Below are 25809 nucleotides of genomic sequence, written 5' to 3' on the forward strand. Positions count from 1 at the left end.
AAAATCAAAATGGCCAACCAAGCTTGGAGACAGAAATACCAAATGTGAATCCGTAATTGCCAGCTCATGTTTTAATCGCAATATCGCTCCATCCAAGCTTGAAATCGCACATAGCTACAATCCCAATAGCTAAATCAACATCTTTCTGCTTCATGTCGAACGATCACATCGTATATTTCATCAAGTTTCCATTGTACAATTTCATAATTTTAATTATTTTCATTAAATACATGTGATAATCATGATAACTTCACATCTAATTTCCAATTTTTTAGTACTCTTTAACTACTTATTTTTGTTAGAAAAAGTTGATAAGTTTTGTGTGGTGAGATAAGTTTTGTTGTCTGAAAATTGATTATCATACTATATATGTCTACTAAGTACGAAATTTGCTACTTGTTAGGTTAAACCATCGACATTTGAGTTATGACGCAACCCACACCATTTAACTGTTTACCAGATGTTTGGTTTGGTTAAAAAAACTAAGAAATCAATATGAACTTTGCTTGCAATCGAAATTCGACTGGTTACACGTTAGGTGTAAACAATTAATCATATCGACATCTATACCCACCTAAAGGACACGATTTAAAAACCCATATCCATTCTCATTCTATCATGTCTCAAAACCATAGAGATTATTGAAAGTTTAGCATAGTGTTACTTTAGGTCCTCCACCATATCAAGCCCATGTTCTAATTTTTATCAAGCATCTATGTTCTAATTTCTATCAAGCATCTATGTTCTAATTTCTATTATTATATTTTAAAGCGGTGAGTTTGAAGACAACTCCATCTTACTAAAGAAATTATTTATTTAATTAAAATTTTTATTTTCAATAAAGATATTAATAATTTACATTTCAAGACACCACATCATATTTGTTGTGTACGACGAAAGAAACACAAATGTAATAATATTAATCACATTTCACATTACTCTTAAGAGTCGTAGACTTGTGGCAGAAAGATTACAAAACTTGGTGCCAATGATCTTTGTCATGCAACTAATCATAACGTGCAACAAGTTTAACCTATACATAAATCACATCTAGTCGATATACAAATTATAACAATTAAATTACGAATAAAAGTAAACCTTATAAGTGTTTTTTAACTTTGAAATCTTATTTGAAAAATACAAACAATAAGTTCTACAAATTATCTGAATCCAATCACATTGTTCCAATGGTGAGACTAATTACTTTTTTTAGTCTCAACACGACCATCTGTTCCGGCCATCATCGCATACTTGTCCTTCCTAGTCAAATTGGTGCATTCAAATCCAAGTGTATCCCCTATCACCCTTTGAATATAATTTGCCACCTCAAATTCAGATTTTCCACCTTTACAAGTAAGCTCGGGTGGTAGTTGATTCAAGAAGGTTATCTCGTACGTCGGCCTAGGGTTCATGTACACAAAATAAGGGTCTAAAAACTTGTACCCACGAGTTGTTGTCCCATAAAACATGCTTTGTTTTGTATTAACAGCAACAGGAACTATCCTATCCGTGAGCTCCGCAAAAAGAGCACTAAACCTAAGCAAGAATGGTTCTCTACATGTCGTTCCTTCGGGACAAATGACTAAATCACCTTCTTCCAACAACTGTTTAATATGTGCCGCATCTTTATCTCTCTCCCTTTTCAATGCCACGGCTTTAATAGGAGAAATTAACTCGGAGAATTTACTAATACTATATGTCACACAACTTATCTTTCTACCTAAAGCGACAGCAGTGACCACAGGATCAATGACAGTGCGATGGTTGCACACAAAGAGCACCCCGCTTTGTCCTTTTCTAGGAGGGGGTGGAGGGGTGCCCTTAACGACTAGTTTGATTCCAAGAATCTTGTAGTTATAGTACACGATTCTTTCGGGTAAAGGGATGTTGAGGTAAACTCTAAGAATGGACAGGAAAATGCCTATTGGCATCCATAAGAAGGTAAGTATCGCCACAAGTGGTGTAGGCCTTTGAACTATACGCCCTTCATGAAAGATAATCGGACTTAGAAGCTTGTTTCGTGGTAAGGGCTCGCATCTTGTTCTTGGTACCATATAACTTTCCTGCAATCAAGAAACCAAGAATGGTTAAAAATGTCTTTTTCACTCTTGCCTTATTACCATGTGATGTGCTAAAGGGTGGTCACATAGTATCCATTAAATCCATGCAATAAGTAACAAAAATAAATGTGTACGCAAACACTTTTAAAGACAATGCGTACGCTGCATTCATTTTCATAATAACATCAATTTTGACTCTTTCAAATATAAAAGCATATATCATGCTACTTGCACATGCATACACACATACATATAGACACACTATGACATGTTACTTCGCCTGATTCGACCCTATCGGTTTTTATCATGTACTTAAAAAACCTCCTAACTATTTCACATCATAGACTTTATTTTTTCTTTTTGTAACTATAAGCTATATATCCATCTTGACATAGATAAAAACATATAATCTATTAGTTATTCCATTTATGAACAAATTTTTATCCTACCGTTTACTATTAAATGTCTAAATATATAGTTATTTATATTTTGATGCAAAAGTAAATAAATTATCAAAATATTGTGAATTTAAAAAGATTAATAAGAGGGAATATTGTTGAAGCTCAGGCAATTTGGCCATTAAGGCTTTCACCAAACCTTATCGAGATACAAATGTAGTTCAAGATTGCTTTTAATGGTTCCACCTACATTCAGCTAATATACAGGCATACAGCCTTTATTTGAAATTAATAATAATAGTAATATGTTAGAAAACAACAAAAACCATATACATGCTTCAATTATACGCAATAGTTTAAATGTGATAACTGATAAATAAGACGGTTATGTGACCATCATACCTTTTCTCTCTATTACTTGAATTATATATAATGTTCACATTTATTTAAGGTAATGAACTTATGCTACTTTCCTCAAAATGTCTCAAAATGTCAAAATACTCTAATGGTACAATGTCTTTGTCATAGTATAATCGATGAAATTACCAACAATCTAGCGACATGGTAGTATGATGTTTGCTCTTCTAAAATCTAAATAGTGGGTTCAAATCCTTGTAAGTGCAAAGTTTGAACGATTTAAAACAGGTAAGTTTGTTGTTTCATAAACATATGACTTTTTTAAAGGCCGAAATTTTGTAAATGGAGAAATTAGGGGGACCTCCAAACTAGTGGTCAGGAGCCAAAGAAGAATACAAGCCAAGAAAACAAAACAAACATTTGCAATTTACTCTTATGTATAAATGTATAATTGTATAAAGCTGATAAAAAAGAAATTTTTAATTTTAATAAATGATGTACGGTAATTGTCAGGAAACAAAATGATACATCAGTTTCTATGGTTGTCCCAGACTTAAATGAGACCTTATATATGACGAGTTTATAAAACAAAAATCACTATTTAGTTTGCTTATATAGTTTTTTTTTTGTTTTTTTATAAGTTAAATTAAAATGATTTTTCAGTTTTGGCTGCCATGAAAATAATAATTACAATGCTTTTAATCACTCCTCTAAATATTCATTAATTTATTTATCTTTTAACACCACTTGTTAGCAATTTTCACGTCAAAGATATGAAACTTTTTTTTAAATAGCGTTTGAAATTGCTTCCAACACTCAAGTTAGTTTTTTTAAACAAGATGTTAACTGTTCATACATATTTTGACGCGTCAGAGTCCAGGCCTGACTCACTTAACAACACTATAACGCTAGGAGTAAACCCACCACAAACATATGCAACAAAAATCGTCTGAGTTACGAATAAATATGAAGTTAATTTGGAAACATACCCATTTTATGAATTATGACAGATGTTTGTTAGTGTGCAAACTGCAAAAACCAGCATTAATATATGCATTACTTTATAGTTGATATATTAATGATCCTTTACTTTTTGGCTTATATGTGTACTATTAACCATATATGGAAAGCTAAATATAAAACTCCACGTATTATTGAAATTTTAGGACCGACAATGATTAGTTATGCATTTATAGACAATTAAATTAAACATTATTGGAATTGTAATGCTTTTTTTAGTTTTGAGATGCTTATGGTATTTCAATCCTTTATTAGACTTCAGCTAATCATAAGAGAAACTAAACATTTGCTATTTCTTAAGTAATTATAACATATTTTATTTTCATTTGTTTCAATCTATACTTCCTTACTTTAATTACAAAATGATATATTTATAAACTAATATCAATAAAGGAACCTTTTTATATTATGGGTTTATAATTTTAAGTTTACATTTTTAATAAAAAGAAGTTGCATTCATTAAGTTGGATTATTTAGTGATGCTTAAATATGTAATTATAGAACCACAATAACCTTTTTATTAGTACCACACCTTACCATGGTTAATTTAGACTACATCAAAGATGCTTTCTCTTTTCATGGGGCTACAAGTCTACGTACAACCCAAGTAACCTCATAAACTATTAAGGCTGACAGTCGTAGAGAAATGTATACTTGCTAGTTAAAGCTCCATGTCACTGTCACATAGACAATGAACTCTAACTAACTCATCCATTAATTCACGAGTTTTTGTATTAGACATTAGATGCATGAACAAAAGGAAAAAATACAAAAAAAAAAAACAAAAAAAGAAAAAAGTGTGATTCGTTATTTGAGGCAGCGACGCCATTTTCTTTTTATCAAGCTTATTACGTTAACTAAACGTCCATAACGCCATGCTGTTAACAAACCCGCTTTAAGGGCGTACCATGTAAGCAATAATGCCTCTTTTACATCCCCACAAGAACCAGTCTTATAGTGTATAAGTTAAATAGAAAAATGTGTTACATATAACTTTAATACATATAGAGATAGTGTATAAGTTAAATAGAAAAATGTGTTACATATAACTTTAATACATATAGAGATATAACTTTATGTACGTGATGATAAAATTAATTAACTGCTGCATTTATGACATCTATTAAATTGCTTGTTTTTGAGCCGGGGGTCTCACTGGAAGCAGCCTCTCTATCCCTATGGGATAGAGGTAAGGCTGTCTACACCTTACCCTCCTCAGACCCTACCATAGCATTGTTATTGGTGGGATATACTGAGTACGATGATGATGATGATGATTAAATTGCTTGTTTGTCCAGTTTAAAGGTCGAAAATAACAAATACTCCCTCTGTCCCATTTTAAGTGTCTTAGTTTGAATTTTCAAGTCTTTCTTTTCCAACTTTGACCATAAATATTTTTATTCGTGTCATATAATACTTGATGAAAATTATATGAATGAATTGGGGTTTAAATGTATTTTACATTGATATAATTTTCAGTAAGTATTATATGACACGAACAAAAATATTTACGGTCAAAGTTGGAAAAGAAAGACTTGAAAATTCAAACTAAGACACTTAAAATGGGACGGAGGGAGTACTATTTTTAACTTATCTAATAATAATAATAAACAAACACTAGCTTGGTTTAGTAATAAATGTGTATGTCTTATAACAAAATGATCGTGAGTTATAGTTTCATTTGACAGGTGAAAGATGGAAAAAAAAATTAGTTGTTAAAAAAATAATAATAATAAATAATAATAATAATAATAATAATAATAAGATGATGATGATGATGATGATAATACCTTGCAAACAGACATGAAATCTGTGTCAGTCAGACCATCACCAAGACCCAAGTCAGGCACATTTGAACCATCAAATTCTTGCAAAACAGCAGCCTTTTTTAGTCCACCAACAAGAACACCAAACCCCTTAACTAACCCAGTGGCTCGACCACTTTTTGTAACCTCAAGCTCAGTGCCCAACACCTTATCAGCCCCTAAAAAACTCTTAGCAAATGGCTCAACCATAACCCTTGGGCTAGATGTCACAACATACCTTTTCCCAAACGAGTTAAACACCTTCCACGCCTCGGGCCGAACATCGCCCGCGTAAAATCGAGGTAAAACCGAGCTAGAAGCAAGCTCAATATCGCGTATACTCAACCCGAAAAACGAGATGAATATATATACACGAGTAGCGGTTGATTTGGAAAATAGTGAAATTATGTAAATAAATGGGAAGGCTAGTAACAACAACAAGGCACGGATAATGCTACCGGCTTCGAGTGCTATGAGAAAATAGTACGGGAACGGGTTGGTGGACACGAGAAGGGTGCCGTTGAGAGCGGATATCGCGGTTTGGTTCGATCTCGAGTTTGTAGTGCATTTTGAGATGGGTTTGAAATGGTTATTGGGAGACATGGGTAGGAATGGAAGTTGTTGGTTATTGAGTTATGAAGTGGAATGTAGAGGGGTTTAAAAAGAAGTTGGAGATGGAGTATAAGTCTATAATTTCTTTTTTATTTATATATTTTGATATTTTTGTCATGCAAAAGTAGTACGTGCATGTGACAAACAGAAAACTATCTCTTATGAACTTATTTAATATATGCTTTCATAAATAGTTGTAAGTAGTAATTTACACCAATTGTTGGCTGTATTTGGATATCATTTTTTTAGACATGGTGGCTCTAGTTTACTTATAGTCAATATTTTGGCGTTAATGAATTATTTATTTATATATGTATTTTTTAATTTTATTGAATTTATAGTACATGTGTTTGTGTTATAAACATGAATTGTTTTTTTAAAACGAAACTCACTCTTTGTAGTCATTGCCTGACTGACAATACACATCCCACTTCAATAGTCTTGTTAACGAGGGGTCATTGGGGTCGGGCAAACATGTAAAATTCATCGATAGATCAGTGAATGAAATTTCATAGATGATTCAACTTCAGATTTTTCAACGACTTATGCTAAATGTGTATTGTTCTCTTGATTGTGTATTTTGAGCACACGAATGGAGATTATTTTTGGCACCCATTCAAACTTTAATCAATTAGTTGTCCCGGAGATATTAAAATGATCATGTGCAAAGGTACCTAATCAACGTACTTTCTCACACTTCTTTGGCATTCCATGTATTACATGGTTGATTTAGTTTCGATGCACATCATAGGTTTCCAAATGCACACATATTTCGAAAACATGTTTCCATTTTCGACGTATTTTATTTACGTGTCCATCCATTTCAACCATGAACCGATTTGTGAAATTTTGTATCTCATGTGACACGTGAAACTTGTATTACAATAATAAGGAACGTGAAGACCGTATCGACGTTACAAGTAAAAAAAGTTTTAATCATGTTCATAAACATTTTTTTAATATTTTCTTTATCATTGGGTATTTTTGTTGGACTTAATTGGATCACGAGCAACACCGATCAATTTGTGAGAACTTCTCACAGCTCTTTCAATATTATTAAGAAAGAAAACCACACAAAATACAATAACCCTAAACCATCTATTTATACTAAAACCTTAACTTGCTCACCAAGAAATCTAATTAGACTCAAACTAGGAAACTAAATAAATTAATAACAATAACCAAAACTTATTCCTAATTTAATAAACTAAACCGACTCAAACTCAAACTCTTTAAACTTTAAACATTTATCAAGATTAATCCTTCATTCACCCCCTTAATCTTGATATGAACTCGTCACTCTTCAAAATAGTGTTGGATCCAAATCTTCACGAACCAAATTAGTAGCTTCTTCTTTCGGTTTTGGCCCGGGGCACTCATATGCAAAATGACCATACTCAAGACAATTATAGCATCTGATATGAGCTTTACCTCGACCCATACCTTTCTCCCTTTTATTTTCACTGGGTTGGAATCGACCACCTCTACCTCGTCCAACGCCACGTCCTCTACCTCGGCCACGTCCATGGTCATTTTTCCCTCGTGCACAACATTCACAAACATCCTCTTCATTCTTCGAACTTACCTGTCCATCAATTTTAGTTAGCAACAACTTACTTTGACCGTTATCACCCGACTCACTCTTTGATCAATCTATCACGGATTGACAATTTTCTTCTTCACCGGTGTCACAACGCGCTACCCGAGTCACTCAGGTAAACACCGATATCACACTATACCACCCTGAATCGCTCAGGTAAATTTCACAACCGTCGCAGGTGATCAATTTTCCACGCAATCTGAATTGCTCAGATTGATGTCCCGTAGTTGCCTCGCACAACCCTCGCTCGATTAGATGACCGGAATAGAAACAAACTCTGAATTGAACCTACTCGTTCAACCCAAATAAATGGTTAAACACAACCTTGTTAAACCAAAAAATAATTCAAGAACAAAAAGAATTAAACCACAAATTGTTTATAATTCCTTTTTTCTTCCTCGTCACTTGGCAGCCCCCTTTTGACTTTTCGTTTTCAACTAATGAATCACAAAGCAAAAGTCCACCAACTAGGTAACGTGAACCGTAAACCGACGACCTATCTTATTTTCCTTCGATGCCAGCAAGAACCCCACGTAGTTACAATCAAACTTCCGATGCCGGCTCCAGCTACACAACCCAAGAACCCGTTCTTCCTATCGCTTCCTTCAAACAGGGAAGAACCACCATCACACGTCCGACTAACCCGTTTTAACAAAAACACACTCCGATTCGGAAACCCAACTTGGTTCCGATATGCGCCGATTAATAGCTCCTCCTCAAGTTAATGTTCGCCGCGATCACTATACCGTTGATCCGCCTCACCGCCGATCAAAGTTAACTCGATTATCGATTTCTTGAACTTGGCTCTGATACCAATTGTTGGACTTAATTGGATCGAGCAACACGAACAACACCGATCAATTTGTGAGAACTTCTCACGACTCTTTCAATATTATTAAGAAAGAAAACCACACAAAATAAAATAACCCTAAACCATCTATTTATACTAAAACCTTAACTTGCTCACAGAAGAACTGATATGTGACAGATCAAGGTGAGAAAACGGGTGATCCGTAAAAAGAAAATCAAGAAAGAGACGAGATTTCGGTTGTGTGAAGCAATTAAGTTTGTTGACTAAGTTTTTATTTGAACGATGTGCTCGTGTTTTGATTCGGGAAACAAAAGAAGATCAAGGTAGATTGTTGTTCACTCGACTACATGACCGGGATTGCAGCCAAAGGAGTGGTTATGCGTTTTCATACGACCGAGTGAATGGTTGGGGACATGGTCACAGATATAGTCGAGTTTGGGGAGCCGAAGAACACATCTATGGATCAAGAAAAGTTCTGGGGAGATCAAGACCATCTAAAAGTTCTGGGGAGATCAAGACCAAGATGGTTGTGGAAACCGAGAAGGTCAAGTTCATGGGTCAAATCAAACATGGCAAAAGAGACATGCTTGTACTAGAAGAGCGACATATTTCGAGTCAGAAATTAGGGGATGGTTGTTGGAAGTAATTTCGGACTCAAGTCACAAGTCGGTGAACTTGAGTGACCGATGTTGACAAGCTGGTCATAGTTGGTTATGTTTCCTAATTATAATATGTAATGTCTTGTCTAACAAGTTAGGTTAGTTCTATATAAACATGTCATGGTTAGACATTATAGATTGTGGTGTGGTGTGAGATGTAACCGAGTTAGGGTTCATCCAAGAGGCACACACGAGATGTAACCGAGTTAGGGTTCATCTAGAGTGAAGTTGGTGTAACCAAGTTAGGGTTCATCAAGAGTCAAACCGAGCTAGGGTTTGATAGTTTGTAATCAGTTTTTGAGTTAGATTTTCTGATTAATATAAACGAGAGTTATTCGTTTAGTTTGTGTGTTGATTATCGATACGGGACTTGAATTTTAAGTTTTACATTTTTGAATATAAAATCGTATATAGGAACTTTATTGAATAATATTAACAAACTAACGGGCAATGAACTACCCGGTACCGTATGATACATAAAAATGTTTTTTTTCTCCTCATAAATGTTTACTAATTAGTTTTTCTTTTGTAAAAATCTCATGATACTAGATATATCTAGAAAGAAAATAGACTTCTTAGAACCGACTAAACTACTATTAATTAGCCCACTTTCTTGTTGTCATTCTTTCTCCACCTTAGAGTCTAAGCATTTGAAACACCTAAAGCATTAAATGAAATAAAAAATTATTATTATTATTATTATTATTATTATTATTATTATTATTATTATCGTGACAACCCTTTTCTATTCTTTTTTTTAGAACTAAGAATGTAACGTTATGAGATTCATTTGAGATCTTATCAACTACCTGCTATTTATCTTCTAATATATTCTGGCAGTTTGAAAAAAAAAAGCTATGGTGATTAATAATAACGGTGTTATATGGTAGTTGAGGACGTACATTTAAATCTTCTGATTGATACAACGGAGGTTTAGCTGGAGTCTGGTGACTATTTAAAATGATGAACATTGATGATCATGTTAGGTTTTAATAAGAATTTAAAACATTGTAATGAAACAATGTACTAACTTATATTGAGGATCTACATGCTTGCAATTTAAGAGAACCAAAAATGTATGACAAAAACAAATGGTTGGATTGGATATATCCCACGGACAAAGCTAATCGTTTAACTTTTACAAATAAGAAATCGAATGAGATACGAGACCTATAACGTGGGTGATTTTGAGGGCTAGAGCATCCAGTCAATAAGTTGAAAAGTTACGTTGTTTTAACTTCCTTGCCAACTTGTTAAAAAGTATTCATGTGCAAAACAAACGATTTAAGCAAAAATTGGGATGATAATGAGACGGGTGTTTGTAACCTTAGTCTCATCATATTATAAAATTACGGTGAGAAAGAGGGGTCGTGCATTCGAGTGGTAGCAGAGAACAACGTTACTTGATACTCAGTGATTGGTGGTGGTTTTCCTTCATGGGAAGCCATGGGTTGTAATTAACGATCTTGTCTAAATTGGTCTAAATTGTTATGTGGTCTTAATGTTGAAACTTCACAACATGTATTTGTAAATTAATGCAAGGCTGCTAAGTGTGTATGGTTGATTATTCATGATTGGTTTAAACTACCTAATCTTGTTTATTTTCATTATGTGAAAGATATATATCCTTGATTTTCCAAGTAAATGCAAAAATATAAGAAAGAATGTCTAGCTATTCAATCTATATCGGTGGTCACGTGTTGGATGATTTAGAAATCAAGAAATGATTTTATTTTAATGATGTTCCCCTTTCGGTGTTAAAAGTTGTAAATGACATAAAATAAACATTATTATTATGGGTGAAGAACATAAGTAAACGCTCAAGATTGAAATAAGAATATTGTTGCAAGTTTAGTTTTATGAATTTCCCATTATAGTTTGGTTTATGTTTCCGCCTTGTAATGTGTTTCTTATCTTGTGCGTTGTTGGGCTTCTTGCGTCTTATAAGGTATCCGTCTTTTCCTTTTCTGATATTCCTGGTCTTTCAAAAAAAATATCAAACTCGTAATGCGAAAATAAACTACCACTCATAGGGAGTGAGCCTTTCTTTCTAACAACAAAGATCCAGACAACTAGATTATCCTGACGAATGGATCATCTTTCTGATCGGATAAAGGAATGTGATGTCGCTTCTCACACACCACCCAGTGAATTAAGAGGAAAACACATAAGGGGGACCACTCATTTTTTTTACCAGAGTACTGACATAAAACTACATCATCATCATCATCATCATCGTACTCAGTATATCCCACCAATAGCAATGCTATGGTAGGGTCTGAGGAGGGTAAGATGTAGACAGTCTTACCTCTATCCCATAGGGATAGAGAGGCTGCTTCCGGTGAGACCCCCGGCTCGATAGTAGTTTTGCATCAAGCCTTGGACATAAGGCACATAGCACTTAATCATCAGTACACCGGCTGATTGGTGCATGTGCCATTGTCTTTCGGCTATCAACACCACCACATGATGCCTGATTAACCTTCCGCCACTTTTAACGTTATTTTCACGAGATTAGTAAAATAACGTCAAAATTAGTGCAATTTTACTTTTGCCCACCCGAGGATTCACACATATATACATTATATGCGCGCACCGCAAGCAGGACGTATGACATAAAACTACATATACAATTAAATCATATGCTTTTAAGTTACAATTTATTTGTGACTATAATAGACCATTCATATATATGTAGCATACACGTGATTGGTGCACAAGAGCATGTGGCTGAGATGCGAGTGGGTGACTGTTGGCGTCATGTGGGTTTAAAACCTTGCATTTCGGTTGCATTAAACCTCATAAATTGTATCCACCGGCTGGTCCAAATATTAATGCATCTGAGAAAGTCTTATAAGTCTTATATTTGTAGTTTATATAGTAACCCCTTAGGCCCGCAATATGTATTTTATTAGTTAGAATGGTAGAGATTTATTTCATTAAAAAAAGACGGAGTTAGCAAATAACAAGCTAAGTAAAGTTGTCAATTAAACGAGCATGTTAAGATTACATCTATTGCCCCATTTCCATCCTATTTTCATTCATAAATACGTCATGCATTTGATATCTATGAGAACCTTGAACGCACAAACCTTTTTGCTTTGAAATGGTTGGTGGCTTGTTGCACTTTTTAGACACAATGTATATTATAGCATAACACAATACACACACATCGAAGAGTTCTACACATAAGACATTTTTAGCGAGAACTAAAACAAAACAAAATAAGTTAATCATTTTTTTCATTTTATAGAAGTTTTAAAATACAAAAAATGGTTGAAATAACATGTTAATTCATATTTTCTAACATTTTAAATAATATATAAATGAAATTCATTTATTTATAGAATCTACTAGGTGTAAATCATGTATATGTACATTTCCTACACAAGTAAAAATTTGTAAATGTAAAAACCATATGATAAAGTTAGTTTAACGATATTTTTATGTACCTAAAATAGATATGATAAAGTTAGTTTAACGATATTTTTATGTACCTAAAATAGGGACATGTGACTATGAGAAGTAAAAGTTTTAGAAAATATGAAATACTGATTAATTAAATTTACAAGATTCAGGCTTGTTTTTTTGTTCTAGCATAATTTAGTCTACGATATATGTATGGCTGTATGCACATACATAGAATGGATAGTATATGAACTTAAAATTGTGTCCGAACTTCGGAGTGTACGAAATAATCATTGACCCTTGATCAAAACAAATCAATCGCTTAGAATTCATAACTCATATAAAAAAAGGACAAAGGAAAGAAAGATAAAAGCGCAATACAACGTTAAACCATGCACTGTTTTAAATATTTTTTTTTATCATTTTATTAAAAAAGAATGTGTTTCGTTGCATTGTGTAAATTACGCACAATATTGGGACGTATACAATACTATGCATTACCATTCATTATTTCCAGCAAATGTAATGTTCACAAATTAATCACCACACAGGAGAACATCAAAGTTGTTGGCCGTCCTTATTAATCCTCATATTGGTTCTCAAATATGTCCACTACAAAAATAACCAACAATGTCTTTTTCTTTAATAATATATATGTTTGATTTCCCTTGTTTGAACTGCAAATGTAATATAACTGTTTGACTGATGAAAATAAACATTTAAATTATCAAACAACCATATCATCATCATTGTACTTGGTAAATTTCACAAATAGCAAAGTTAAGACTATACCCCATAAGAATAGAGAGGATGTTTCTGGTGAGATCCCGGCTCGATAGTAGTTTTGCATCAAGCCTTGGATATAAGACATATAACACTCAACCATCGACCGATCGATTGGTGTATGTACACATGTCTTTCGGCAATCAACGCAACCACATGATGCATGATTAACCATCCGCCACTTTTAACGTTATTTATTTTCACGTAATTAGTAAAATAACGTCGAAATTAGTGCAATTTTACTCCCCCAAGGTCCACATGTATATACATTATATGCAAATATTGCAAGCATGGCGTCTAAATTAAAGTATTAAACAACCATATTAGGTAACTATAATTAACTTAAAGACTTAAAGGACATCCAAATGAGCTCCGTTAGGTGTATAGAGTAAACTAAGCGCATATTAAAAACTAATCTAATTTCAAATTACTGCAATTTCACTCCCCCCAGGTCCAATTAGGATGTATAGAGTAAACTAAACGCATATTAAAAACTAATCTAATTTCAAACTTTAGCAAATAACAAGTCGACAAGGATCAACATGATAGAGGGGGGGGGGGGGGGGGTTGGTTTAGAGGGGTAGCCCCCTAGCTAATTACTATTCCCTAGCAAAGCTCCACGACTAGCAAAAGTTGATCACCTCAGTTAATAGACGATGGAGCTCGCTTCTAAGCTATTTCATTAGTAGAAACTGCATCATCAACATTAACGAAACTATCAAATACAACTAACCAACTAACGGTAGTTCATGAATAATCATCAATAACTAAGTTCGTACCAACAAAGGTCACTTATCAATAATAACGAAGTTCCTATTGACATGATCCATTTATAAGCAGTAAATAAGTTGCTAATGACATAAGCTAGCTAGTAATATATAGTAATTTAGCTTCTATTAAAGGTTTTCAAATATATATAAATAAAAAAATACTATTTTATGAGAATTTGTGTAGTTTGAACAAAACATTGTGTGATATCATATGTCGTAACCTACAAAATGAACTTTGCTTTGGTTTGTTCACAATAGAAACAAATTGGTTGTTAATAAAATAGAAATAGATTGTTTTGTGATTATTTGTAACCTACAAAGTTAACAACCTACTGTTAACTTGTTAGAATATTTATAATATTTATAAATATTATAAATATTATGATTTCGATGTATTTTTTTGTGTTTGTCATTGTAATCTAAGCATCAATATTTATGATTTCGATTTTCGAGTTTTCATTAAAATACTTTGATAAAAATACGATTCATAAAGACCATCTAGGACATTACCAACTATGTAACCTAAGCATGTATAAAAAGAAGATACAAATGAGTTAGTACCGCCTATGACATTATTTGTCTTCACCCACTTGTCACCGCCATCATGTTAACCGGGTTTTTTTTTTTTGGGGGGGGGGGGGGGGGTGGGTACTTGGTTTATAAAAGTGGTGAGGTGGGTGGATTATTTTTTTTCTTAAACGACTTGTTTTAAACCGTGAGAGGTGTATGCGTACTTATTCAAGAAATACGTATTGTCCCAAATTATTTTTGCTTAAAACATGTGTTGACATGAACACATTTTGTTTAGAACCCAAATATAACCCGTAACCAGAACTCGTCTGGCCTGATTCGTTTGTCAGGCCCGATTAATACAGTCATTTTAATAATTAATTATACATTTATATGTGTAGAGACTAGAGGGTCTCGTTGTCAATAATAATTAATATCTTCAATCAAAACTGGACATTGTGTATAATCGTGGCTCACCTAATTTAACAACTTTAAATGCCTCTATTTAAGCCATGCCCATGTCTACATTGAACCATAAACTTTGCCTCATTGAATATAACACAAGTTATAAGTCATGATATTACATAATTAGTTTATATGGGACCGTATAGATCATTTTTCCGCATATTATATGGATTATATAACCTTATAGGCTTATACCTTCGGTGTGGTATGTGAAAAATGTTATATAATACGTAATGGTGCGTGAATAATACACAAGTAGTGTATGAATACCAAACCTTATTCAATAAAGGTGATGATTATATCTTGTCAAATCATATTTTACCATTCACGTTTAGTGTTTATATGTTTCATTCGGTGTATAAAGTTCATGAAACATGGTTGGGACGAAAGTTAGATGTATACTTTTCACAAATAGTGTTTTGCTTTTAGAATGTGAAACAAACTAACAATTACGTTTAGGGTGTATTTTGATTTACAAGCGTGCTTAGAAACTGGTATGGGTTCACCATAAAATGAGAGAAAAGGGGGGGGGGGGGGGGGGGGGGAATGTAATGAATATGTGTACATAGGTTTTCTTTTATTATTATTATTATTATTATTATTTTTAAACCAGAAAGCCCATATAACTTTCAGAGGTAGCAGATTAATGTGGTCATGCGAACACCGCCAGAATGAGGCAGGACCAAAAGAGAAGGAAGTGAGCAGTGCCGGATCTGGTGGGGCACATCATGAGAGCGAAGGAGGACATCAAATGTGGGGGCACCGGGGTGGGTGGACAAAGCGGGTTTGTTATTTTAAATATATTTAAGGAAATTGCATAATTGGCCTACTTATTTCGTTAAAAGATAAAGTAGTAATTTTACTAGAGTTTAAATTTGTTTTAGAACCCAAACTTGCTACACAACGAAATCGCATAACCCAAACATGTAAAGTTTTAAATTTAAAACATTATCATCTATGATTAATTGTATAAAATTTAACATATAAGTTACCGGTAACCACAACATAAGTAAAGAAAAAGTTAATTAGCAAGATATATTACAGATTTCCAGTATCAGAAACATTTTCTTAGGGTTCTTTTACTAATATTAAAACATTATTATCACTAAAATATCTCAACATAAATCTTTGGTCAAAGGAAAATGGGCTTGGCAAGCTTAAGCCATGTTGATGGATTTGAGCGGGTAACCCTTGTGAAAAAAAAACTAAAATTTTCGAGGTAGCCCATTAAGAAATTAGGCCCAACTTAACCTTTATTCTAAGAGAAAAAGAACACTTAAAGATTAGATGAAGGTTTTATAGGGGTTTACCATTTAAATTGGCTAAAACTTAGGGATTATCTTCAACACATTTGATATGCATTTCATACTAATAATGATGTTACTGAGACCATGAGGTAGGGTATCCTGTAAGTTGATTGGAGCCTGACTGACAACTATAATCGGTACGAGTTTATTGGTTTTGGATGGTTTTGGCAAGTCCAAAGATACGATTGGATTTTCTACATCTTGTTATGACAACTAATTTTTATCATAAAAAACCGTGAGAATGATGAGTGATCCGTGTGGGTTGGTTGATGTGGACGAGGATGAGGACGTGAGAGCTACTGTTTTTCAGGTAGTAACATCGATCTGGTTTGAAGAAAACTAGGACATGAGTTATGATGACAAATGTACCAACAAACTAATCAAATTTTCCAAGGAAATAGTTGTTTGTGTGAACAAAATCATTTTAAAAAATTTCATCACCAATGTTGGCATGGATATATATGATAGTGCATTATGAATTTATGATTGGTGCATTTTATATACACGCGCTATTAGATATAAATTATGTTATAAATGCATCAATCTAATTATAGAAACATGTTACTTTCGCTTGTTTTTGTATTTGGCTTGTTATCGAGAAAACGAGCTAAAACAATGTAATTAAGGTGCAATTTAAATGAACCTTACAAGTTATCAATCTTGGTTGATAGTTAAAAATTTTATTTATTACATATACAAATGAATGAATGATGGCCAGCAATATAAAAAAAATGAGTTTATATGGTTTTGATGAATGGGCTAGTTGGGCTACACCACTCAAGCTAAAGAGATTCTGAAGGCCCTTTGGGCTTATTTTAGGTTCACGTCAGCAGTTTAAAAAGGGTGTAAGCGAGTCGAGCCCAAGCTTGGCTCGTAGTTGTTTTTCAAACTCAAGCTTGGATCGTTTATTATTTATATACATTTCTTGTTATTTTTATACAATTTGAGAAAAACCTTAAACGAGCCTAAGCTCGGCTCGAGCTCAGTTAGTACCTTAAATGAGCCAAATATCGGTCCGAGCTCGGCTGTGAAGTGTTAACATAATACATAGAATCCCATAAGAGGTAAAACTTTAAAAAAACAAAAAAAGCCTTGCGAACCTAAACGAGCTTCCCATGCAAGGCTCGAGCTCGGGTTCGATAACTAAACGAATTTATACAAAAATTGGTATTTATAATAATAATTATTATTATTTATACCATCTTTACTAATGACTAGTTTCTGTATTGTGATCATGATCGGGACTACAATTTTGTTATTTTTATATACAACTTTGATGAAAGATATTTGTACTTGACACTTTGAGTTTTAATGATTTATGACGATTGAATTCATAGTTATTTATTGTGATCTTGTTTAGTTGTGTTAATCATCATATAGGCTATAGTGCATTCTTCAGTTGTTTGTTCACAACAAAGAGGTTGATTATGGAAAAAGACAACGTGTAAACAAAGATTAAATATATAGTTATGTATATTTATATATGACCATTATAATCATTTATATTATAATAAATCAAAATATTAACTGTACCTTATTATATATTAGTTTGTTAATTGTTGATAGGCCATATTACCCTTATTAGTTTTCCCATTGGGTGCATATAAAGGGAGAGAATAAATTAACATCATAACTTAATCACACAATAAAAAAAACAGGGTTCATCTCAAGAACCCTAATGTCCATCCTTAACTATACATTCTAAATGAGAAATCAACCAAGCTGACAACCATGCCGTCTACATCCTTCTTTGCTGCGGTTACTACTCCTACTGCTATAACAGGTTCATATGTTTAATATTTATCTTGTTTTCTATATCTTACATGAAGAACTGATCAACAAACAATATATATGCTATGTCTATCGTCTATGTAGCTAATTGAATATTTATATAAAACATCAAGTAAAGATGTCACTTATGTTTGATGTTAATCATAGCCTCACGGGCATACGATTTGTACTCGTTTGGATGTACATAAACAGCAACTACCAACTCAAAAGTATTATTCCATGTAGCCAATAAGGAAACGAATCATAAAAACAAAAGTATTAATTTGTTTATTGGATTATTAAAGATTACCTAAAAAGTAACCCATATGTTACGTATAACTGTATATATGAATTATGATCCACAAATATATCCAAAAATACCGAACGTGCAATGAATAACACCTATCAACTTGCTACATTAGAAGCAATTTAATATATTACAGAATATATTCGTTTGCATTAATGATTAATGATATTTAAGAATGACACTATTATATGTAGTTGAGAAGTCGTAATCATCGTGGGGTTTAGCTTTGAAACATTAAGTATATATAAATATCAAGTTATGCATATCTTTCGTATTTAGAATGTTAATAATAATATCCTTAACCCCACCACTCTTATTTATTTTTTAAACAAATAATAAAAAAAGATATTCAATTGGTTATTTAAAACATAAACGTTTACCTGCAATTTTAAATCTAAATATACTTCATGTCAAATCTGATACACCGTCTTAAAAATGTAAAATATTCATATTTAAATATGTGTAAAAATATGCATGCCAAATTTGATATATAACTGTCTTAAAAATGTAAAATATTCATACTTAAAGATATGTAAAAATTCAATTTTTAGTGCTTTATAAGCTAATCATCTAAATTGAAATTTATTAATCTTAACTATTTATCAATTAGTCAATGGGGAAATAATCACGAGAAAACAAAAAAGATACGAAAAAACCATTACTAACCAATCTAAAAAAGTTTCAATTTTTTATTATTACATTAGAAATATTAAAGAAATTTGAAAAATAGTAGATTTGTAGCTCATGAATATGTAACTTCATGAGCTCTATATTTATTAATATATAATTATCTTATATATGTACATATTTATAGCCTTAAAACCAAAATAAGTAAAAAAAAAGTTAAAAGAGAATACGTTTAATTAACAGTGGTTTTCTCCATTTTTTAGTAAATTTGTAATTTTTCATGAAGCCTCCCCATATCTGTCACATATGTATCTCATAAAATAATAAATAAATATATAAACAAGTTATATAAATGTAAAGTAATATAAATATATATATATATATAAACAAATGATACAACCCATCATGTTCTTGTAGTATACACCTGGCCTTGTTCTTTAATTATTTCATAATCCTTTCTCTCATAAAGTTTTTTAAAAAACCAAGATTTGTATATTACGAAAATCAAAAGAAAGAATGTTCATAAAGTTGACGTCCAAATAACTAAATTACAAAACTCGATTATTAATAAATTCATTATTATTATTATAGTTATAGTTATATCACTTGTCATTTGCCGGCCACACTGTTCCATGTTAATATGCTATCCCCTTAAACATCCTTAAACTTTCATTATCATTCATCCTTAAAGTTTGATTAATGGCATCAGAGATTATAGAAGAAGAAGATGAAGATTCATACTTCATGATCGCAAACAAAGAAGCTCAAAAAGACAAGATAAGACAACTTTTAAAACACCAAAAGAATCAATACAACACGTCATCATCGACATCAACATCAACATCAACATCAACGTCTTCATCGTCTATGTACTCATTATCTTCATCGAGGGCGGCTTTTCGTTCTTCGTTCTCATCGCTTGATCATAGCCATAGTCACAAGCTATTGAATTTGATGAAGAAAGGAAGTACATCATTGAGAAGGTTGTTTGATATGGAACATACAAGTTTAAGTAACCATTTTGAGTTTTATAGTGGATCGCCTGAAACGAAGACAATCCCGTTATGGGGTAGTGATTCGGATGATGGGGTTCATGATGATCCGTGGTTGGGTATAATTAAATTGGATCGTGGGTTTGTTCAAGAACACGAAGAGCGGAAAGAACAAGAATACCAAGAAGAAAAGAAAGATTCGGTGTCTAGGAAGCACAAGTTGACCCGGAAGAAATCGTTTAGCAAATTACCAAGCTTCTATAAGTTTAGATTTCGGTTTAGGTTTCGTCTGAAGTTAAATATTAAGTTTTGTTATCGTTTTTGGAGAGAGAGAAGGAAAAAAAATGGAACTAGAAGTAAATAAAATATTTTTTTTAGAAATAAAAAAAAAGTGTAATATTTATTTATATTTTTGGCTTTTATTGTGACAAAATGATAGATGAAAATATTATCTCTTAAGTTTAATTACAGCTATGTTGTGTAGATTATGAATCGATTCTAGTGGCATGGGTAGAGGTGAACAAAAATATCGGCTAACAACATAAATTGTTGTTTTAACCTGAATCAAAACCTTTTCGGAAAAAGTTGGAGAGAACTCGATTCGGACTTGAATCATAGTATTGAACCATAGGGTTGTAATTTGTTTGAACTTGGTTAAACTTGAATTGAACCGGTCTATAACTTAGTCTCAAACTAAAACTACTCCTTTTAAACCTATAAACCATGTCAACCAGTATCGATTCAGGCAACGCCAGATATTGACCAGGTTTGACCAAACTCATGTCGCTTATACCTTGAAAACGCTTTATACACCTCTAGCAAAAGTTAAGTCCCATATCAAAGCACTAATAGTTATAAACTTTTAATTGCATTCACAACAAAAACAAAATTTTTATTCTCCTTTCAATTTGTCACACAACAATTAATATTGTTTTGAAGTAATACAAGTACATATCTTGTACTGTTGTACATATATCCCACATTTCTTCTTAATCAATAAAAAAATACCCAAAAAGATATAAAATTTTACAAGTATACTCTATTTTCACCTACATGAAAAATCATGAATCTTGTTATTTACATACACATCTAAAAAAATAATCACTCCACCAAAAATTGAGTTTCTTCTTCATAAAGTCTTTGACTTTGACTTTTCTTAAAACTTTTACAAACTACACAATATTCCAATATCAATCTTGCCATAATACTATCCTCTTCAATCCTTAATCTCCTACTTTGCTTATTCCAAAGATGAACACCATAACTTGACTCTTTTAGTTGCCCCACCTTAGCTTCCACCCATCTCCGGTGGGCCCGGTTCACGGGCTGCTTAAACAACCCACCAATTCTAGTCCAATAAACTGGATAAAACGCAGACGGTGGTAAAACACTAAAGTTTAACTCATTATTATAACTTCTTGTTTTTCTTTCAACTACTCTTGACACAAGATAAGGCCCATTGTATCCCCACCGGTTTCCATCAAAAGTCAACGCAAATTCCTCAATAAAATTGTATAACAAACTATGGTTTTTATCAAATATCAACACTGCATTGTTTAACCTTGTCCAGTTGCCCAAGTGTGACGTGCTTTGAGCTCCTATCGAGTTGCGTAAAGTACCAAAATCTTGTAACGTGACGAAATCCGTGTCGATGTACACACCACCGTATTTATAAAGCAAAACTAACCGAATCAAATTCGATAAATTTTGGGCTAATGGGATCTCCCCAGGATCCCGATCACCGTGTTTTATATTCTCAAACCATATTTTCGCGGGTGTGTGGTCAAACAAAAAGTTAAAGTCAGGTTCTATGACTAGAACCCGGAACCCCGGGTCTGTCACAGGTTTTAATATTTGAAACCCGTGATCAGAGTCCATAGTGTTTGATAATATCATCAAACAGCTATCTGGGTTCGTCTTGAAAAGCGCGTCGACCGCAAGAAACTCTCTTTCTCCAAAGAATTTAAAACTAGATGAAATCCATGTCATAAAGAATTGAACTTTGCAATCTTTAAGGAATTCGGACACTCGGGTTTCGAATTCTTGGTTTGAATTGTAAAGAAAGTGATCATCTTTTGTATTGGATTGTTGAATTATGAGTTCTTTGACGATCAAGACTGGATTTTGAATAGTGGAAGTTGATGATTTCAACTGGTTTATGATGAATGTTTGGTTGTTGATCAAAAGATTTGAAGGTATTATTGGGATTGTGGAGTTTGGGTTGAAGTTGAATGATATGTTTGAGATGAAGGTGGTTTTGTTGAAGGTGTATGTGAATATTATTAATATGAGACATAGGGTGGTGATGATGTGGAATCTGGTGTGGAGGTGGCGGTTGCTCCGCCGTGGCTCAGCCGGTTTGGTGGCCGGAAGTTTGGTCTTCATTGATTGGATTAATATTCATTCATTCCATAATGGGTTGCTAAAGTTTTTATTTTAAAGGTTTTATTATTTGAAGGATGCTGAAATTGACTTTTTATATTTATTAATCAAAGTTGGAAATAATCAAATAATAGTTGGAAGTTCTCTTTTCAAAAAAAAATCAAATAATCTTATAAGTTATAAAGTTATAAGTTATAATCAGGTGTGTGATTGTCTAGAAGGTTGGTGTGGGCCCGGTTATATTAAGTAGAGCCACTCATAGATATGTCATAAGATACCTTTTTATCAAGTTATATTAAAAAGTTATGCTTCTGTGTATATGAAAATGTTTATGAATCAAGTTTTGTGAATGTGAATAATTGTTGTCTAGAGGGTAGAAAAAAGTATGTACAAAGGTTGAGGCCTTCTATTCTTATGTGAGACGTCATAAACGGTTGTAGAGATCTCGAAAATGCTTGTGAGTTATAAAATTGTGGGAATGTGGGTAACGTTTATGCATTTTTAAAGGACGTGTAGATAAGTTTCATACATGAAATTGTTTCACGATTTATTGACAAAGTTTTAGATAATTATATTCAAAGATAATTATGATGATTTTTGAAGATGAAGTATGTTCTTAAACTTATTTTTTGTAGATAAAAATGTGTATGAAGTTGACATAGTTTTCCACTTTTATCACATGGTGGCTAATTATAAATATTGAATGTATCTTGTTTTTATATCTTTTGAAATTATGAAAGTAGCTAGAAAACTAGTATCTTCTAGTCTTAGGATGCAAATTATTTAAATAAATTTAATAATCCATTTGTATATACATTTGACTGTTTGAGGCTAACTTTATTTAATGGTGTGTGTCATCTTTGAATAACTTATTGTTGGCCTGTAATTAGTCAAATATTCTAACATTAGGACGGACCATATAATTTATTTTTTATTGTAGGGTAATAATTTATATTCAGGCATAAAAATTGTTTTAAAATTGAAAATCCTAAAAGAATTTAACTATTATACATTATGTCTATATATAAAAAGTTTGTTTGGTGTGTTTTAAGATACAAATTAGAAGTTTTCAGAGAGTTCATTCTCGTTTTTTGCAAAAGTTTTCGTTATTGATTTCATACATACATGAAATACATTAATCCGAAAGTCTATTTAGAAAGCTATCACGACACTTTGAAAATATGAAACCAACATAATCTAGGTACATACACATGATTATACATATATGAACTTGTATAAATGTATGGGTACTAACATGTGTGTATTTGATGTCTTATCATTGTATGCAATTAAATGACTACAGTCTGGTTTTGGCCAAATTATATCTCAAAATGACACTTTGTAGAACTCATAATATCAAGAACTAACCTTCATATTCCCTATTCTCTACACAAACACAAGTAATTTACAGCTTTAAAACCCCAAAACTTCTTTCCCTTGACTCGCTTTTGTACTGGCTATCTCGCTTAGCTGGAGGAACGTCTAGCTTATCAACCTATACGATCACTATTGTACATACAAACATAATACAATTTAGTTAGCCTACTACAATATATAACTATTTAGAAAATACAAAAAACTAGGATGTATTGATTCTCACCTAATCATCCGAATCCGATTCCCACAGAAAGCCATTCTCTCCATCAGTCGGTTGTCTATCAAGATCTCTGTGTGCAGCTTCGGATCGTTCAAATAGGGATGCGATGTATTTATCTGCAATATCATAACAACAAGCATATGTTATAACTTAACTACTTAAGTTATAAATACAATCACCTGACACAGTTTTATTTTCAGTAAAAAGGCTAATTAATAAAAATCTAACCAGCTAAGCTGCGAAGGGCATTCTCAGCAGTTTTTTTTGAGCATCTTTACGGGTCTTACCCATCCCAAACCCTACCTTCTCACCCGTAAATAAAACCTGCATCATTAAGCAATGAAACATAAAATGGATTATTAATTATTAAATAAAAAGGTTGAGATAACAAAAAAAATGGTGTACAAGGTTCAGCACCCACCTCGTAAGAAAATCGCCATTCACGGTGGGAACTAAAAGTTGATCTATATTCAACCTGTAAATAGATAAATAAAGGTAAAGATGTCATGAAGCATGATATAGCACGAAATCATGAATAATAAATTATAAACTTTCTTTTTACAGGAGGCTATCAAATACCTTAGACCTGCATTCGTGTCCAATTTTCCGCAGCACTTCTATGAATAGAGAAGGTTGTTGCGGGTTTGAATCTCCACGTTCGGTGGGCCCTCTTGTATTATTTAAGGATGGCTGATTATGCACTACACCTGCATCGGCTGCACAACACATTTTTCCTTAACATATAATAATCCTCATTATTAATTGCAGTAAAAGAATTATAATAATTTAAGTTTGTGTTGGATACAAGTCAATCCTTTGATACCTGATTGTTGACCTCCTAGCGAAAAATTCCTCTTTGCCGGTCTATAACCATGTGACACCTGAAAACACCACAAAACTAGATAAGCAAATGTGGCAATATTAGATTATTAGTAAGTTGTTAATATTAGTTACCTCATCATGCTTTGGTTCAGATACGAGCGGTTGCGGCCCTGCAGAGACAGAACTGGATGTACCATGAGGCAGAGGATAAGAACCAGCTCGTTTTTTGTTCAATATACCAGGCGTTTGAATCGGGCCTAGTAAGCTGGATTCTGAAACATAACGAATTAAGTTATAACCAGAAGATAAATGAAAAGACAAACTAAAGATGTTTCATGAGTACTTACTGTCAGAAGGCATTGTTAGTTAATCATCGACCCTGTTAAGTTTATTAGAAAATACCGTTAGTATAGTTTAGTGCCAAAATTGTAATTAGATGATAGTTTGTGTAGAAACTGTAAATATGTAAAATAGAACAGATGTGACGCTTTATGAAAAGTCACGACCCTTGCCGGAGTAACCGTCAAGTAACCGTCACCGGAGGGTATAAAGACCCCCCCCCCCCCTTGGTTGATTGTAATCATCACAAACACATTCAGATTAATAAAGAAATCGTTTCCAAATTGGTATCAGAGCGCAGGCAGAAACAAGAAGAAGATCTGAGTGTTTCTGACTAACCCTAAAGAGAAAAGCGCTTACCGGTTCCGAAGTGATTGTGGATTTCAAAAACTTGCAGATTGTAAAACC

At 32.9% G+C, this 25809-nt stretch overlaps 2 protein-coding genes and 1 long non-coding RNA gene across 3 annotated transcripts; all 3 read right to left on the reverse strand.

Annotated features, from left to right (window-relative positions):
• Positions 1–944: 944 nt before the first annotated feature.
• Positions 945–6255, reverse strand: LOC143570581 (glycerol-3-phosphate 2-O-acyltransferase 6-like). The gene is made up of 2 exons (XM_077056202.1): positions 5626–6255; positions 945–2063 (listed from the first exon to the last, which is right to left on the reverse strand). Exons 1-2 carry the CDS (start codon positions 6241–6243, stop codon positions 1197–1199), a joined length of 1485 nt encoding a protein of 494 aa, XP_076912317.1. The 5' UTR covers positions 6244–6255; the 3' UTR covers positions 945–1196.
• Positions 6256–21183: 14928 nt separating this feature from the next.
• LOC143570568 (uncharacterized) lies at positions 21184–22732 on the reverse strand. The gene has a single exon (XM_077056190.1). It carries the CDS (start codon positions 22644–22646, stop codon positions 21363–21365), a length of 1284 nt encoding a protein of 427 aa, XP_076912305.1. The 5' UTR covers positions 22647–22732; the 3' UTR covers positions 21184–21362.
• Positions 22733–24441: 1709 nt separating this feature from the next.
• On the reverse strand, positions 24442–25334 carry LOC143570584 (uncharacterized). The gene is made up of 4 exons (XR_013141958.1): positions 25195–25334; positions 25064–25121; positions 24820–24956; positions 24442–24715 (listed from the first exon to the last, which is right to left on the reverse strand). It is a non-coding gene; the product is annotated as an uncharacterized LOC143570584 (long non-coding RNA).
• Positions 25335–25809: the final 475 nt, after the last annotated feature.

This window comes from Bidens hawaiensis, unplaced genomic scaffold, assembly GCF_021521415.1.
Source record: "Bidens hawaiensis isolate Kalapana, Puna unplaced genomic scaffold, B.hawaiensis_p1.1 tig00025010_1, whole genome shotgun sequence".
NCBI classification, from domain to species: Eukaryota; Viridiplantae; Streptophyta; class Magnoliopsida; order Asterales; family Asteraceae; genus Bidens; species Bidens hawaiensis.

Bases quoted from the DNA above. Each gene is read 5' to 3' on its own strand.
- LOC143570581 (XM_077056202.1), bottom strand. From the start codon at position 6,243: ATGTCTCCCAATAACCATTTCAAACCCATCTCAAAATGCACTACAAAC. The intron at 2,064-5,625 runs GTATTATCATCA...TCTTGATTGCAG, and splicing joins ATTTCATGTCTGTTTGCAAG to GAAAGTTATATGGTACCAAG.
- LOC143570568 (XM_077056190.1), bottom strand. From the start codon at position 22,646: ATGAAGACCAAACTTCCGGCCACCAAACCGGCTGAGCCACGGCGGAGC.